Here is a 19,075-nt window from a genome sequence, read left to right as displayed (position 1 = left end):
TCACAGAGAGGAAAAAGCAAAGAAGAGGCAAGGGTTTTGCTCTGAGAATATGCAAATTATATTATCAGACTGAAAAGAATGAGAGATATTTACAAAAGATCAATCCTTATAGAAGTAGATTGAAAAACCTAAAAGGGAAACCCTAAGAGGTAAATGACATTTAATAATTATTAAATGGAAATGCAAGTGCAATAAAGGGAAATCTTAAGAAGGGAGTAAAGGTAATTTAATAAATGAAATGAAATTAACCTTTTACTCTAACACCCCTCCTTAAAATGAGCAACAATGCAACTACAAACAATGCAAGAAAAAGAAAGGAAACTACAATGCTGAAAGAAAAACTTGGGTCCTAGCAACAAGGCTTGATGAGGTACCCAATCACAACTAAATCTCTATGAAACAGAGAAATAGAGAAAACCCAGTGGGAAAAACCCTACTCCAAAAAAGCATAAGAAAATGATGCACAAATGAAATATCTCAAGAGACTCTCTCAAGACCATAAGTACAATGAAACCCCCCATGATAGAAGCTTGAGACTCCATAGCCCCCCTAGAATGGTAGAACTCTTGTGGCGATGAATATACCAATGTGGCCCCAATTTGAAAGAAAAAAACAGTGGCCAAGGAGGGTGAAACCCCTGAATGTAAGTTGAAGCTGGAAGTCCTAGCTAATGCTCAAAGAAGAATGCATGAGAATCCTGAAATGGAATCTCCAATGGAGGTGGGATAACAGGTGTGCTGAATTTGTCATCTGAGAGGAGATGTCTGTCCTCTAATATATCCTCAACAATTGCAGTAGGTGGCTCAATGACTGGAGCTGCAATGCTAGGCAATGTTGAAGAGTACTCCTATGCAATGGATGAAATCTAAACATGAGGTGGTGTAGAAGTCACAAAACTTTTCTCAGGAACAACACATAAGTTCAAGTGACCTGACTTCATCTCAGTAGTCTCTTGTGAAGGAGAGTGAGTCTCCGATAGTGGAGATGGTGGACCAAAATGAGAGAAAGAGCATAGGCGGGAAGAGTGATCAACAGTCCCTGTAGAAACAATATTTCATGTATCAATATCTTTGATGTGCACCAAATCTTGTGCAAACTCAACTGTCTTCCCTATCCCATTGTGTGTAATCTGATAGATAGAGAGAAGGTTAGAGGACAAAGATGGAACACAAAGTACATCATGAAATGTACCATCATCAATGCCAATAGAACCTTTCCTGCATACAGTCATAATAGTGATGTTCCCCATCAAAATGTGTGGAGTAAGAGAAGCCTCAAAAGAAGAGAACGAATCCAAAGAAGATGCCATGTGGTGTGAAGCACCTGAATCCAGTAACCATCTAGAAGAATGTGGAGTAGTAGTTGCACATAGTGCATGACCTTTTCCTATATCTTTACCATCTGACTGAAATGATGATGATGAAGAAGATCTTTGAGAAGTAGAAGGAATATCAATCTTGCTCTTCTGAAGGAGAGCTTTCAAATTTGAAACCGGTTTGGCAAAGCCATCTAACTTCTTCTCGTAGCAACGTGATTCATCATGATTGGGCTTATTACAATAAGCACACTTTGTTCTTTCTGGCTTTGGTTTATCTCCCTTAGGAGGAGGTGGGCCTAATGTGATGTGAGGGCTAGAATTAATCTGAGACTCTGTAGGATGTGACTTGTGTTTCTTCTCCTTTGTCCCACAAGATGGTTCAACTACCAATGCATAAGTTTGTGAGCCTGTGAGAGAATCCAACTAAGAGAGCTTAGCTTGCTCTCGAGTCAAACGATCACAAAAAGCCTCAAAGGATGGCATGGTAAATCTATTAACCAAAGCACCTTTGGTGGAATAGAAGGTAGAAGCAAAAATCTGAAAGTTTCCACGAAGCTTAGAAAGAATCAGGTAAATGCACTCAGTGTCAGTCTTGGTTTTCCCACAACCTTGCCATAAAGATCTCTGTTATTTGAACTTCATCAAAAAGTCGTCAATGGATGGAAAATAATCTAGTACAAGAGAGGTAAGCTCTGCCTCAATTTGAAGTGCCCTGAACTTATTCACTGTACCAAACAAGCCTTCAAGTTTGGTCCACATAGCTAGAGGGGTATTGCACCCATCAAGATGAAACTGTAGACTGTCGGATACTTGTAAAGCAATCAATTCCATTGCCTCATCCATCTTGTTGCTGTGCTGCATGACCTCAAAAGGCCTCTGTAAAATTGGCTGCATTGCATCTAAATAAGACCACAACCCTTTTGACAATGAAGCCTTGTCATCAAAGACTTCCATGTGTGATAGTTATGAGGGATCAAAAGTTCTAGACAAGAAGAGTTCTCGGCCATTTTTTAGTAGGTGTTGGATTGTTTTTTGAAAAAGTTTTAGTTTACTGATGTAAATAACAGAAACAATAATACAAAACACCCCCCACAATACAAAAAATCGAACCCCACCTACTAGAAGGAATGCGTAAACAAGAAGAGGGTAAAAAAGCTTCAGTTTGAGAATCACATGTACCTTTGAGAAATACCGATGAAAATAACAGAGAATCTGGATAGGGATCAAGAAGAGCTTTCCGATGCTTCTGTTGGATCGAAAAATGGAGCAATAATGAGTAGGTTACATCCCTTGGAAGATAGAATGCATCATTTGACTTCGAGCGAATAAATAGGTACTAAATTGGAAAAAATCCCAAAAATACCTTCAATATCATCTCCATCTTTGAATCAGCTTTCTAGCGCTTCTTTCGGATCGAAAAAACACCTCCGTATGCTCAAGTTAGAGTGAAAAGATTACTAGGGCCTCCAGAATGCTTAAAAAAATTTTAAAATTAAAATAAATAAAGAAAATAACCACCGCTGGTGGTGTGGTGGCGGTGCTGGCCATGTGCAACTGGCAGATGGGTTGAGTGGAGGCACGACGGTGGCTTGAAGTTGGTGGTTGCAAGGTTGCGGTGATACATTTGAGCGAGGGCAGCTGCGGTTAGCAGACAGACCGCTAGCGGTGCCGTTGCGGTTAATGTAATTGCTGCGGTGTTAAAACACTGTTTAAAATTTAAAAAAAAAAAAAAAAATTGTATTCGCATGCATCAAATTGTGTGCCAGAGGTTGTATGGCCTTGGTATGCAAACAATTTTTGCCTCCTCAATCAACGTTGTCCAAAATTCATAAGTTCTAGATGAAATGAGGGTTTTGATGCCTTTTGAATCCAACCGTGAGGTTTGTTTGGCCTCAAAGTGCCCCGAAAATCAGAGACCCCCCTTAATTTCACAAAAAATACCTAAAAAAAGCCAGAACTATTTTATCTAACTCATGTTCTTCTTTTTCTCCAAATAAGAACAAGCTACACAGGTTAGGCTTTGATACCATGAAGGATTTGAGCAATACAAATCCACAAAATCCGAAGAACACTTGCATGCAAGATCCTAGCACAGAAAAGAAAAACCAAAGAAGAGGCAAGGTTTTGCTCTGAGGATATGCATATTATATTATTAGACTGAAAAAAATGAGAGATATTTACAAAAGATCAATCCTTATAGAAGAAGATTGGAAAACCTAAAAGGGAAACCCTAAGAGGTAAATGCCATTTAATAATTACTAATTAATTATTAAATGGAAATACAAGTGCAGAAAGGGAAATCTTGAGAAGGGTGTAAAGGTAATTTAATAATTGAAATGAAATTAACCTTTTACTCTAATAGAAACTTTTCAGTCAATTTTAGTTGTTTTAGGTGGAAGTTTTTGAGACTCAAAATGAGGTCCCATCTTTTGGTAAAATTGAATTAGTTTTCAAGGGGTATCTAAATATGCACATAAATTCAACTTTTGATTACATTTTCAGATCCATTTCGATCCATTTCGCCCTTCCACCATAATGTGTTTATGTTGTCCATGCTGAATTGGAACAAACTTAGGAGATGTCTTATCTGGCAATGGAGATTCCAAGATGTTGCATACCATACAAAAGCCTTCATAGGCATAATACAATTAGGTCACTGCCTAGAAACATCTCTGTTACATTGGTTTGTTGACAAACTCTCCATTAGGCATATTGATATCACTTTGCGAGCTAGAATGACATGAATCTTACGGCCCAAGTTATTTCAAACTAATTGGTAAAATACTTGCTTGATATTAACAGAGATCAAGTGATCAATTTATACAAGAGATTGAACAATGTTTTCTTAGGAAACAATCGTAAAGAATAGAAACATTCTATTCTATTCTAGAAATAAAAAACTAAATATTAGAAACATTCTAATATTTTTTGGAGACTTTAATAGATAACCCTTTGATACTAAATAGAGATTGCTTAGATAGGGCAGCTAAGCCCTTCCAACATTCAACCTTCATGTGCCTATACTTATGGCAATAGTTGCATTGAATGTTATTTTTCGTGGAGTCTTTTGAAGCTGGAGTAGAGGTTGAGGACCTCTGGTGTGAAGACTGCTGTGAACCATAACCACCTCATCGGTGTTGTGATATTCGAAGATGGTTAGCATTCGCTCTTTACACGTGCCATAATTGCGCCCGTTGAACTTCTAATTTCCCTCGAGCAAAAAATATATTATTCAAAGATGCCATAGCACTTTTTTTAGTGAAAATGAGTGAAAATCTGTAAAGGCACGTTCTTTGAGGCAAAAAAATAGAAGACCCAGAAAAATGAATGAGGTACTTGAAAGGGAGCTCGAAAAACCCAAAAGGAATATCTTGAAGGATTCTGGATCTACTAGCTTGAGAATTGAGGCACAAAAATTGAGGCACCCAAAAAAAATATGACAACCCAGTTGAGCTCTTTAAAAACTCAAGAAGAATCTGAATTTTTTTGATTCGTTATAGAAATTTAGGGTTTCGAACGAAAATGGCCCTGGCTGCAAAAAAACTTTAAAAACGCTTAAAAAAATGGCATATTTGCAGAGAAAATTGCAAAATCTGTGTGTGAATAAACAATAAAGGTTCGTGAAAAACCTGGACGCCTCCAAATATGCAAAAACAACCACTTTTTAAAAAAAAATGGATAAAACGGGCCACAAAACTGATGCGATTTTCGGAGAAATTTGGACGCAAGTGGCAGAAAATTCTGTGTGCGAGTTGCAGAGAAATGGTGCCCAGTAGACCTCCACGTGAACAATAGAGAATAACCCTCGATTTGAAGAGGATTTAGTCGTGCTACTTGCAAATAAATTGATGTGAGTTTGCAAACCAGAAAAAATCACTTGAGTTACAGACAAAATGGCATGATTGTTTGGCAGAAAACCCTAGTCAAACCAAAGGTTTTGGAAGCAAATATGCATGAAAATAATTTCAAAAATAAAAGGCAAATAATTTCAACCATGAAATTATAATTATTTTCGAATTTTTTTAGAGTATTGGCTCTGATACTATATGATGAATTAATCGGTAAAATACTTACTTGATATTAACAGAGATCAAGAGATCAATTTATACAAGAGATTGAACGATGTTTCCTTAGGAAACAATTGTAAAGAATAGAAACATTCTATTCTAGAAACAGAAAACTAAATATTAGGAACATTCTAATATTTATAGGAGATTACAATAGATAACCATTACATACTAAATAGAGATAATAAAACTATCTATTATCGTAATACAAGTATCAATAGGTTTTACGGATCAGATTATCTTCTTGTTTTTCATCCTTTGCTTTGAAGAGAAATCTTTCAACAATTACTCCTCAGCTGAAAATTCTGTTTCTGATATTTGCCTGACACATTTTCTGTTTGATCTTATGAGAAAGAAAAATTGAACAACTCCCTCAATCATTTCAGTCATCGACTGCCGACTTGGATTCAGAGAGTACTGCACAATCTCAAATTTCTGAACTTTGCAAAACTCAGCAAATACTTTACAAAAATTCAGCAAAAAATCGACAACTTAGAAAGTATTAAAATCTAAAATCTCTACAAGAAACATATATTTTTGCAAAAATCCAATTGCACAATTTATCAAACTAAGAATTGACACCTCGAAATAAAAAATGCTTGGTTTTATAGAAAAAACATGTGAAAAAAAGTTTTAACCAGTGTTTACCTATGTTCACAAATTTTACCCATTATTGGCTTTGATGTATGTTGATTGTGCAAGGGGACTTATGCCTCACCTATACTTGTCAACTTTCCTCATGAACGATGTAACAATATGAGTGCATCAACTACTACTAACTTTCTATTTGAAACAAAGTGCAAATCAGACGAGGGTTTAGAAATCTAGACTACTTCTACTTCTGCTCCTACTAATGCAAGATGATGTTGAAGTTGTGATGAGACCAAATCAGTCCAACCTTTGCAATTCAACTAAGCTAAGAAGGGTGCAATCTTCTATAGATGTGAGAATGAGCTTTAAATAACTTATGCTCATCAAAATCATTTACCATGAAAATCGATAAACATAAAGTAATCAAAGTGAAATGCTTGCAATTATGCTGATACTTGCAATCAACATATAGCAACAGGTATGAGCACTAATTTCATCATGCTTTCAATAACAATAACTTCTTTCCTTAAACATCCAACTATTTTAAACTTCTAACCAACCTAAGCAAATTTAAACTAAATGAGGTATGTAGGAAACCATGCAATACTATAAAAGTTAACAAGTATTCACCATGGAAGACAGCAATGAATAAGGAGCAATTCTGGAAGTATAGTAGCAACAATTCCATCAACAGTCTCCTTCGTACTCTACTCTAGCTAATCTAATCCATTACAAATGAGAAGGCCTTGCCTTTTACAGTTGCTCCAAGTATAAGGGACAACCAAGATAATTTGAGATCATTGGCCAAGATTGTTCCAGCATAGCCTTAATGCATCTACCGGCTACAAGCATTAAATTATTATCCAATTACAATTGAGGGACCACCTTGTGAGCCAATGAGAAAATTACATTGTATTTATGGACCAATGAGAAAATTATCTAGGTAGAGATATTAAGTGGACTCTACATGTAAACTTGAAACAATTTGATTGAATGAGCTTGGATATGTGGAATTGGAATTCCCTTTTTGGTTGAAGATGAATGGGCACCACCTCAGCATTCTTATCTTGTAAACTTCATCAGTTGCACTTCTCTACCATCATAAAGATGTCTCTGCACCTCAAGCAATATCTCTTGACACTCAACATTTCAAGCCTCCAATTGACTGTGATGTTTCACATTCCCAAATTGCTTTGTCTTCACGAATCTTGTCCATCTTCTTATTATATTTTCTTGTACGAGTTATGATTCTTGACTGAATCTTGTTGAAGTAATGCAGGTGTTTCATGTCATTGGATCTTTCTTAATGAACTTGGATGTCCAAAGGGAATTCAACTTTGTGATAATTTTCTCCTTTTGTGGGCTCTCTCCTTTTCCTTGAACAACTTTGTTTCTTGATTTCCATCTTGAGATGTGAATCTTGTCCTTGTTCATGCTTGATCCCTCTTGATGACTTGATGAATGCCTTATGAGTTGATGATGCTTCCATATTGACTTAGAATTTGCTTGCTTGTTGCCCTCTTCTTGACAACTATCTTCGTGTCCGATCCCTTGGGCTCAAACCTGAAAGGTAAGACAAATGATTTGAATCAAAGCCATGAATAATGGAATGCAAATTATGCTTTCAAGAACTTGAAGAATAATTTGTAAGATAATCAACTCTTCAAAGAACAATAATTTAATTCAAATTTAGAAATATGTTTGCAAGTGGACTTCAATTTCTGATTGGAAACTTATATCTGTCTCCGTTTGCCATAGTCTAGTCCAAATCCACCTTGAACTTGCAATTCACTTTGGAGATTTTACTACCTACAATTATCCTGATCCAATCCACAAATTGACAAAAATACAACTAATCTGCACCTCTTGGAAATTCGCTGTTTATATTGAATGATGGTTGAAGTTGGAGTGATCAACCTCTCTTTATCTGTTTCTCTTTCAAAGAGACATGTCCATTGAGCCTTCGAGGCTGACCAATTTAGACAATTAAAACAATTTCCTTTCAATCCTTAAGCATGCCTATCTGATTAGACTGTAGAAGGAGTTTTCTTTTGATTTATCATCTATAATTTCCTCTTTAGCTGACTTACGTAAATCATGCATGTGATTTCCAATAGCCTTCTAGGGAGTGCAGAACTTTAACATTGCTTGGAAATTGACCCCAAACCAAAGGCGGAAATCTGAAATTGTTTGGAAATCAATCAAATGGAGGGGAGTAATTTTTAAATCCCTTGGAAACCTAGTTCCAACACCTGGTCAGATTCCAACCTAGTATTGGAATTTTAATTCCAACTCCTGGTCAGATTCCGACCTGGTGATGAAATTTTTCTTTCACTCTCACCTTGTTATTTCTATTTCAAGCTTGGATTTTATCCTTTGATCTCGCTCTTCAACAGTACCTTCTAACTTGGATTATAATCTTGATCTGATCTTAAATGATTGCAAAGGTCTGATTTTAGGCTCTCCCTAATTTGAAATGTGGTCACCATCGCCAAAGATTCAGTTAATTTGTCTAACACCAAGTTTGCTTTTTGTTCCTCGTCATCTTGGAGATGCATTTTATGCAATATGGAAGGTCAAGCATGCTTTGAAATGCCCCTAAACTTTGGTGGAAATCAGGAGATGCTCGGAAATGAGGAGAAGGTTGGAACTTGAATTCCAAGGGGAGGTTGGACTGCAACCTGCCCTTGGAAATTTGTTCCAAAGGTTGGTTGGAATTCGACCAACCCTTGAAACTTTTCCAAGGATGCCAAAAATTTCTAAGTGCTTGAGCTTCTTCTTCTTTGAAACTTAAGCTTCCCTCCTTTGCTCATTTAAAAACTCCCTCTATCATCTTGTTTCCTGACTTGAGTGATGTTCATTTCAGATCTGATTGAAAAAAGTTTCCAATGTTAGTGCCAAGTTTTTCAATTTTGTCCATCATTATCTTTGATTTGCATCATCATATTAACTTTCCCCTAGATCTGTTTTGACTTGCCTTGCCAATGCATTTCATCATCTTGCCAACTGATTTTCACTCTTGGTTGCACTATATCCCACCTTGATGAACTCAGATAAGATTGCAAGCATGAAGAATTTGCTCTTTGAAATACCCAGATTTTCCATTTGTCTAAAATTTTCATTCTCTCATGACGGGCGAGGTTGAAGGTTGCTTTGGAATTTCTTATCAAAATCATCCAAACTTTTCATCAAATTTCTTGGCAAGCCTCCTTTGTCAGCTTCAGATGTTGCAGATGTCAACTCTTATCTCAAATGTCGATTGGTTTCACTTTGAATTCTTACTATTCCAGGAGATCTTGTCACAAGGGAAATCAATGCTTCTTGTACAAACTCCAAACTCTCTCATTTATCTACTGGAAGTTAGGTTGTCGCACATGAGTGGGGTCTTTTCAACACTTGCTGGAGGCATAAGCCGTGTTTGAGCAAAGCATGGAGGTTAGATCAAGCTTGGTTGGAGTATTCATCGATGAAGACGTATTCAAGATTTTACTTCAAGATGCATCATTTCTCAAATCTTTCCCTTTGCCAAAATTTACTTGCGTGTTGGATCCAAGTGTAACAACTGAACTCAATATTCCACTTCACCTTGCCTCTAGGAATTTGACTTGCATCGAGCTTGAAGACTTCAAAATTGCTGCGTAGAGTGAAACCAAGCTAACAAACTACCAACCTACCAAAGCAAAAAAGTGGAGGTCTCCATTTGCAATGGTGATGGTGTGAAAAGGTCAGAATGCATCCCTCATGGGGATGAGTCAAATTTGACAAGAGACACGTCCCTGGGAGCATGGCAGTCGACTCTTTGGGACAAACTTGGGATCTATTATGGTGTCCTTTTCTTCTTACTAGTCGAATATTTAGCTGTAGAACCTAAACAAGTGTATTATGCCTATAAACCATAATGGCATTGCTTCAAGACCAGCTGACCATCGGTATATAATTTTTTCTTCAAATTCTATTGCCATATACTGTTGTATATTTAGGTTACTATTTGTTATGATATGATCTTCCTACAATATCTGCTGAAGAAGGGCTCTAGAATTTACAATCAGGGAGGAGCATCATCAAGTCTTATTCACTTACATGTTGATCTTTTCACGGTACAGGTTAAGCAAATGTTTTATCATGCCTTTGATGGTTATATGGAACACGCTTTCCCCCTTGATGAACTAAGGCCTCTAAGTTGCACAGGAGAAGACTCATTGGGTGGCTATGCTTTGACACTCGTAAGATTAAAAACTGTCATGCTGGAATAGTTTGCTAGTGTGGATTTTACTTGGTGAGGTAAATTGTTAGCACTTTTGGTATAATGATTGCTACTAATTGAAGTTTTCTTGGTGATTATCAGATTGATTCTTTGGACACATTAGCATTGTTTGGTGATAGGGAACGGTTCAGTGATGCAGTTAACTGGCTTGGCAAAAATGTGCATTTTAATAAAGTAAGTATTGTTTGCTAAGTCTTAGAGTGTGTCATAATATTTCCATTGACAAAGCTCATTAACATCATTGCAACATATGCATAAACAATTTCTTCATAATATTCTTGAGAGTTGTAATCTCAGTTTCTTAGCTTATTCAATGAATGATAATTAGAGTAGACCATGGCCATATGTTTTGGAGATGATGTGCAGATAACAAATTCTTTTCTGCTACAGTTAGTAGATGATGTATTACATTTATGCTCCATTAAGAAAGTTCAATATTCCTGTAATTGCAAATTTTCTGTTATGTTTATAAAGTCTACTTGTCCAGATCATGAAGAGAAAATGTTGAAGAGGCAACTATATATTGTTTGAGAAGAACACTAACTGGGATAGTTATCTGAATTTTAAAAACAGCTTGTTACTTGTATCATTGTGTACCTAGTTATGTTGAAACTCAAGAACAAGCTGCAGTCAGATATTCTTCTGCATAAATCATTTATCCATTGTGTATTACTCTCATGACGTGTTCTAAATCCGGGATGTTTCACATTGATGATGCCAACTTCAATCCAGCACTTATTAATCATGATTTTGCAGTTGAATTGCTAGTCTTTCCTGTAAATTATGACAATTACAAGTGTGAGGATACCCAAAATATGTGTGTGTGAGTAAAATCATGTATGCATGTACATCTTAATCTGGTTGTTAAAATATAGTGTAAGTGCATTATAGTTGCAAACTCTTAATCAATTGTGCTATGCAAAATTTGCTGATCATACCAGGAGGGCCCCAGAAATTCTGAATACTTCCTCTTCCCCTGCCGAGATACATTTATCTATGTATTGGGTATTGGTTGCAGATATAACGCTGAAAAATACATATAAAACTGTATCCAGATGTATCAATATACAACTCCCTACTAGGGCTGTATCTGATATATTTGGAATCTGGATACAATACCTCACTGTCCAGCGCTAAATCTAGTTGAGGTTTGTCCTACTTGTGGAAATCATCTTTACCTCTCTTACGCTTAGAAGTTCAATTTAATGAATCCTTTAATAAAGTGATTGTTTTTTTAACAAGGGGACTAAGTTTAGGCATTGGTGATTTAATTGATTTTTTGGAACATTGATTTTAAGTGGAGATTAGACTTAATCTTGACAATTAAGATTAGGGATTTGGCATAACTTAAATTATATGTCAAGAAGAATTTTGAGAGAGTAAAAATCAGAGGAGATTTTTGATTTTTGGTAGTGCAGAGAGGAAGATTGCAGCAGTTAACAGTGAAGGAGAGGATAGCCAGTAGCACAGAATTCAAGGAGCAGGTCTGCATGTGTGAAGGAAAATAGGCCTCCTTGATTTCTGTGCCAGACTATTCAGTAAAAGGGCCATAAAGTCTGTAAGTCTCAGGAATGGATCTTCCAGGTCTGCCGTTTTGATTGCAACATTTCTAAGAGCCGTTTCCCCAAGAATGGGAGCTCTTGTAAGTTGATCCTGAACTACATCTTAAAGAACTGACACAAATCAAGTAATGGGGTACGGTTGCTCAGAATATAGCTGAATTTGAGAAATTAGCTGTGTTGGTAATTGAAATTTTAGAGAGGTTGGGTCAAATCATCAAACCCACCTACTTTACAAAATGCAATTAAAAAGGCCCAGGAATTAGAACCAACACCAAAGGGAAAAAGTCAGTACAAGGGCTCCCCACCTAATCAAGACAAAAATAAGCAACCATTGTCAAGAATACACCTTCCAAGAACAAGCTAGATATTGAAGAATGCAAAGAACTGAGAAGAAGGAAACTATGCTTCAACTATAGGGAATCATGGAAACCAGGTCACAGGTGTGTGGGAAAAGGGAAAATACATTATATTGAGCTGATTTTTGATAGTGAGGAAGACAAACACACACGTCTGAGTTGGATTAATGAAACAAACATGGAACAGGGACAGGAACATGACACAAAACATGGAATAATAGCATCCAGGTCTAGAACTCTACATTATAATGTTTTTCGGGTATGTGGTGTAAAGAAGGGACAATGAGTCATTGTTATGTTGGGTAGTGACTTAACTCATAGTTTTGTAGATGTGTTAGTTGCTAAACGTGGTTTTCCAACAATTGAACATAAGAGGTTCGATGTTAGAGTAGCTGGTGGCACCAATCTGATTTCTACACATAAAGTTCCTTACTTGAAATTTACTCTTGGGAATTACAGTGGAACTGATGATTTTGATATAGTTTATTCGGCTGATAAAGATATTATTATGGAAATATAATTGCTGAAATCTCTCTCTATATATACATAGAGATTAGAATTTTCCTTCAAGGTAGGTGGGAAAAAGGTAGTTCTGAGAGGTATGTCCAATGACGGTCCCAGGATCCTATCCTCAAAAAGAATGGAAGCTATTATCAGGCATGGGGATATCACATGTCCATTATAATGTCACCATTTTTAGCATTATATCACTATGAGGTTCTATCTTTTGTTGATTTGGCATTGGGAAATAGTAAGGCACCAAAATCCAGGGATTCAAATCTGCACTTAATGGAGTTCTGCTCTCTTATTTGAAATGTCCTTGCACAGTGGATTGGCTTGTTAATGACAAATAGCAGTTTGAAGTGATTTTGTATTTGTATTAAGTTATTTAGAGGAGATTCAATAAGTCTTCTGTTCACCTGGATGTCTGAAAGTAGATTATTTGGCTTGTAATCAGGTCTACAATTAATTTCTGTCTGATTTGCAGATAATTGTTGAATGCTTTATGTTCTTGTAGTGAAGATTAGAATGATTTGATGCAATGAAAAGTTCGTTCTCTTTCAATCATACTTTATTATCAATATATGCAACAATATGATGAATGAAACATGAAACACAAACACTTCTGCTTATTTGATCTTATTCTATCAATAAAACCAAAAAGAAAAAAAAAATCAGAGATGAATTTCTTAGTTTCATCTTTGAGGGAGCTGGTTGAAGATTAATCAAATAGAAATAATAAAAGAACTTTAATCCCACAAGTCTCTTAGAAGTTAATTAAATAAAAAAAAATTATGACATTCTTTAAAAAGTGTGAAAATCACCAAAAGTTCCTTTAGATGACAAAACGACTATGGAGATGTGAACAAACTCCCTAGTTACATGGACTCCTACACCACGGTGATTAGGTGAACCATTTAATACATGGAAAGTGTCTTAAACTTACATATAGTGAATTCAGTTTGTAAGCAATATGCATGACATCTTCTCAACATATCACTTAAGACACATAAAATTTTGTAATGGAGATCACAGTCAAATCATAGTTAGCTAACATATTTGTTGGGTGGATATTTTGCAAGATAGTTTTGGGTAAATCCAGTCGCAAAATAGGTAGACCAGCCACAACATGAGAAATAATCGTCTCTTAAGGAAACAACATTTTATTCTTTTGTATATATTGACCTCTCGGTCTCTATTATTAGCAAGCAAGTATTTTACCAATTACTTCGTAATATGGTATTATAGCCACTTCTTTAAATTTTTTGAAAAATCATAATTTTTTTTGAAATTATTACACCCTATTTTTGAAATTGTTTTTGTGAAATATTTGCTTCAAAGTAGGGTTTGTTTGAGAATATTGACCATCAATATTCATGTTTTTTTTGACTGTTTTTTGAAAAAACATATTGTTTTATGGTCATTTTCGTCCATTTTTTCTACACATCTAGGGCTAGGATCGTCGTCAAGGGTTCCTTAAAATCCTAAGTAACAGATTTATGCCCAAAAATTGTGTTTTTCGTTGTAGATTCGCCATTGATTTCAAGCTTTTTTGAGCCCAGGACGTTTCTATTCAAAACCTTGATTTTTGGGCTCGAATTTTTTTTCTAATCATAGATTCTTGGTGGGTTTTTTGAGAGCTCAATTGGGTTGTCATATTTTTTTGGGTGCCTCGATTATTGAGCCAGCGGATCTCGAAACTGACAACATTCTTTTTTGGGTTTTTTTAGCTCTCTTCTAGGGTACCCCTTCAATTTTTCGGATTGTTCCATTTTTTTGCCTCAAAGTACATGCCTTCATAGATTTTCATGCTTTTTCATTGAAATATGTGCTATGGCATCTTTGACTAATATTTTGCTCGAGAGCAATTCAAAATTTAGCGATCAAAATTATGGCACTTGGAAGTGGCGGATAATAGCAATTTTTTAATATTGGAATACTGATCAGATTGTTTTGGGTGTTACTGCCCCTGATACTAATTAGGATACATGGGGTTTGAATAATCGGGAGGCGGTGATGCTTCTCAAATTATCAGTAGTTGATGATCAACTCTCTCAGATTCCATCTGACAAGACGACTGCTGAGATATGGTCACATCTCAAAAATCATCATGAGATTTTTGAGAAAAGTAGAGCTTTCTTCTTGAAGAACATTGTTTTCTATTATCATGGATGAACGAAAATCGCTTCAGGCTCACTTGAATAGGATTTAGGAAATCCATGATCAGTTGCCTGCCGTTGGCCGCAAATTGGAGGAAGAGGACATTGTGGTCATCACTTAGGAGTTTACCCAAGTCCCACGAGCATTTTATTGAGACTCTCAACATCACTTCTTTTGGCGTTGATCTGAAATTCACAGATCTTTGCACACTCTTGCTTCAACAAGATTGGTGGAAGCAATAGTTTGGTAGCAGTTCCAGCTCCACCTCTTTAGAGGAAGCCTTTGCTGCTAAATCCTTTTAAAATGATAAAGACAAGTTTCTGCAGAAGTCCTCTGCTCCAAATTCAAAAGGCTATTGGAATAAGAACATTCAATGCAACTATTGCCACAAGTTTGGTCACATGAAGGTTAAATGTCATAAATGCTTAGCTGCTCAATTTAAGCAATCAAGTTCACAGCCCAAAGCAAACAGTACAGAGCACACTGAGTAGACGAAATCTGCCTTTTATGCCTTAATGGCTATTAGACCTGTAGATCATGTCAAGTCGTCAGCGTGGTACATTGATTCAGGTGCCTCTCGTCATTTCACCCATCGCAGAGACTGGTTCATTGATTACCAATCTTATTCAAATTCTGTTATTTTTGGTGGTGAAGAAGAGTACATTGTTGTTGGTAAAGGCAACATTTAGATTCAGTCTGTTGGGAGGAATCTCATTTTTCGCGATGTGCATTATGTTCCAAGGATGGAACTAAATCTACTCTTAGTCAGTTAGTTGTTGTGACACTCTCCACAGTTGGCTATCACCTTCAGTTCACATTAGTGTACCATCACTGATAGGGTGACTCAGTCTATTAGTGCAGAGGGTCTTGAGGATCTTGGTCTTTTCTGACTTATTGATTCTGGCAATTTTCTGGTCTTAGCTATGGCTGCTCGGCAGTCTTCTGTTAGCACACTTTGGCATCAGCGGTATGGGCACTTAAATGTGCATTATCTCTCTCAGCGTGCTTGAGAAGAGCTTGTCCTCCGTTTGTTGGAGATTCAGACTTAATAACTTGGAGTTTGTGATGTGTGCCAGGCTAGGAAGCAACATCTTACACCTTTCACCAGTGGCAATTCATGGCGAGCTTCTAGGTACTTCAACTTGTTCATGCCGACATCTACAACCTATGGCCACTCCTCCTGTTCTTGGGTCCAGGTATTTTCTATTGTTCGTTGATGATTTTAGTAGAAAATGTAGGTATATTTTTGTAAAAGGAAATTAGATGCATTTCCTATCTTTCAAAAGTTTAAACCTTTAGTTGGAAAAGAGTCAGAGAAATCTATTATTACTTTTAGGTTAGAAAATGGCGGGGAATTTAGTTCTAATGAATTCTCTAGGTTCTTGGATACTAATGACATCAAATGCTAGTTAACCACACCCCACACACCACAACAAAACAGTGTAGTTGAATGTCAAAACAGAACAATCACCGAGTTAGCTTGTTGCATGCATGAACATAGACATGTTTCGAAGAAGCTCTGGGCATAAGTAGTTAACACTGCAGTTTATCTTTTGAACCGGTCACCCATATGGGTGATCAAAGGTAAGACTTCGGAAGAGGCCCGATGAGGTCGTAAGCCCAGAATCAATCACCTGAAAGTTTTTGGCTCCCTTGCTCTTGTTTGGATCCTTGATGTGTCTCGCACCAAGTTGGATGCCAAGAGTAAAAAACTCATGCTTGCTGGATACAATAGTCTTCACAAAGCCTACCGCCTAATTGATACTAAGACATCAAAGGTAAGACTCCAGAAGAGGCCGGGTCAGGTCGCAAGCCTAGAATCAGTCACCTGAAAGTTTTTGGCTCCCTTGTTTTTGTTTGGATCCTTGATGTGTCCCGCACCAAGTTGGATGCCAAGAGTCAAAAACTCATGCTTGTTGGATATAATAGTCTTCACAAAGCCTACCGCTTAATTGATACTTAGACATCTCGTCTCCTGTATGGTCGTGATGTAGTCTTTGATGAGCAGGGAGGACCATTCATGCCTGTTTCTCCTGTTCTTGATCCAACAGAACAATCCATGAAGGCTCATGATTTGGGAGTTAGACTCCTTTAGGTCCGCCTTATAGGAGGGCTCCAGTAGCTCCCGCAACTCCAGTTATTCTAGTCATCCCTATACAGACACCTCTAGTTATGAGGAACCTGATCATAGAGCATCTCCTTGTACTCATGTTGGTCATTCTCCTCTCCGACCTAAGTGGTGGGCTAATACACTTGCTGATATTCGCGATGATGAGCTCATTGATGGGAGAACTGCTTAGGAAAAGAGCAAACCTATCGAGTCTATTAAGTTTTCTCTCATGGCCAACATTCATAGTGTGTTTGAACCTCAAACATATTCCGAGGCTAAAGGAATATTAGAGTGGGAACAAGCAATGACATTAGAACACCAGAGCTTGTTGAAGAATAACACTTGGGTCCTTTCTGATCTTCCACCAGGGAAGAAGCCCATTGGCTGCAAATGGGTTTACAAAATCAAATGCAAATCTGATGGTACTTTGGATAAGTACAAAGCTCATTTAGTTGCAAAGTGCTTTTCTCAGCGTCAAGGTATTGGTTATGAGGAGACCTTTGCACCTACTGCAAAGATGAGCACAATCAGATTAGTCCTATCCATGGCAACACAATTTGGCTGGAAGGTCCATCAGATCGACGTCAAGAGCGTTTCGTGAATGGTGATCTCCACAAAGAGGTCTACATGATGCAACCTCCTAGTTTCAAGGTTGTCAGTAAAGAACATTAGGTTCTTAGATTAGTGAAAGCTCTCTATGGCTTGAAGTAGGCCCCTAGGGCATGGTACATGAAATTGATAAGTACATCAGTGATCAAGGCTTCTAGAGGTTTTCTTCAAACTCAAATTTGTACATCGAGACTACTAATAGTGACATCATCCTTCTGGTTATTTATGTGGATGATTTGATCATCACTAGTAGTTCGACATCTTTAATTCATGGAATCAAACTGAATTCATGCCAGGCTTTTGATATGACTGACCTTGGGCTCATGCACTATTGCCTAGATGTTGAGGTTTGGTAACAGTCTTTAGGTATATTCTACACCCATGGAGAAAGGTCTCAAGTTATCACCAAACTTTGATCTCATCCTGTTGATGATACTACATGCAGGCAACTAGTAGGCAGCCTTATCTACCTTTCTGCTACTAGGCCTGAAATTAGCTTCGCAGTCAGCCACATCTCTCGCTTTATGTCAGCTCCCAAGGCTGATGATTGGATTGCAGCAAAGCGTGTTTTTCGTTATGTGAAGGGCACTTCAGATTATTGACTTCTTTACGTTCGGACTTCTAATCCTACACTCAGTAGGTTCACTAGTTCAAATTGGGCAAGCTCTGTTGATGATAAAAAGTCAACTTTTGGATGTGTTCAGTTTGGGATCCAGTGCCGACACATGGACCAGCATGGACCAATAAGAAGTAATAGGTAATTTCTCTCTCCTCCACAGAGGGACAGTCAAGGCATGTTGTGAAGTTGTTTGGCTTCGTCGGATGTTTGGGGATATGTAGATGTCACTAGGAAGACCGACCACTTTCTTTGTTGATAATGAAGGCATTATCAAATTAGCAAGGAATCCAGTCTTCCATGAATGAACCAAAGCATGTGGATGTTCATTGTCACTATATACAATAGCTGGTTGAAGACAAGACAATAGACTTGTAGTATGTTCCTTCCATGGATCAGACTATAGACATTCTCACCAAGAGTATAGACATTCTCACCGAGCCTCTTGGTTGTGATAAGTTTGTTAAATTCAAAGGACAACTTGATGTTGTGGATAGATTAACCATTAAGGGAGGCTATTACAATAATAGATAAGCTTCTATTATTTGTTAATGGTTGTCTATTTGTAATCTATTGTAAATACTAGAATGTTTCTAATATTAGTTAGTCTGTAGTTATCTGTTAACTTTCTTTAGCTTTCTTTTAGGTAGAATATAATGTTTCTAATCTTTACGATTGTTTCCTAAGGAAGCATTGTTTTATTCTTTTGTATATATTGACCTCTCGGTCTCTGTTAATATCAAGCAAGTGTTCTACCAATTACTTCATAATAGAAACAAGGTTAACTGATCTAGTTACCACCTCATTTGTATATTTTTTCTATTGATTGTTGTCTAAGATGTTTGAAGTCGGGAAAAGATCTACTTCATTTATTAGTGATGACTGCCTATAAGTGCCTGTATGACCCAATTGAATTTTTGT

General features: G+C 37.0%; 1 protein-coding gene across 1 annotated transcript in view; it reads left to right on the top strand.

Moving 5' to 3' along the window:
- LOC149538458 (Glycosyl hydrolase family 47 protein) overlaps positions 1-19,075 on the top strand; it is a 187,914-nt gene that overhangs the window by 37,040 nt on the left and 131,799 nt on the right. Inside the window, exons 2-3 of the mRNA XM_089799786.1 lie at positions 10,080-10,199; positions 10,322-10,414. Of these exons, the coding sequence (XP_089655912.1) occupies positions 10,080-10,199; positions 10,322-10,414 (213 nt within the window). The remainder of the gene's footprint in view (positions 1-10,079; positions 10,200-10,321; positions 10,415-19,075) is intronic.

This window comes from Cupressus sempervirens, chromosome 9, assembly GCF_028749045.1.
Source record: "Cupressus sempervirens isolate cs-2001-9-10 chromosome 9, ASM2874904v1, whole genome shotgun sequence".
NCBI classification, from domain to species: domain Eukaryota; kingdom Viridiplantae; phylum Streptophyta; class Pinopsida; order Cupressales; family Cupressaceae; genus Cupressus; species Cupressus sempervirens.
Note: the sequence above shows the minus strand (reverse complement) of the source record. Positions and strands in the feature narration are given on the sequence as shown.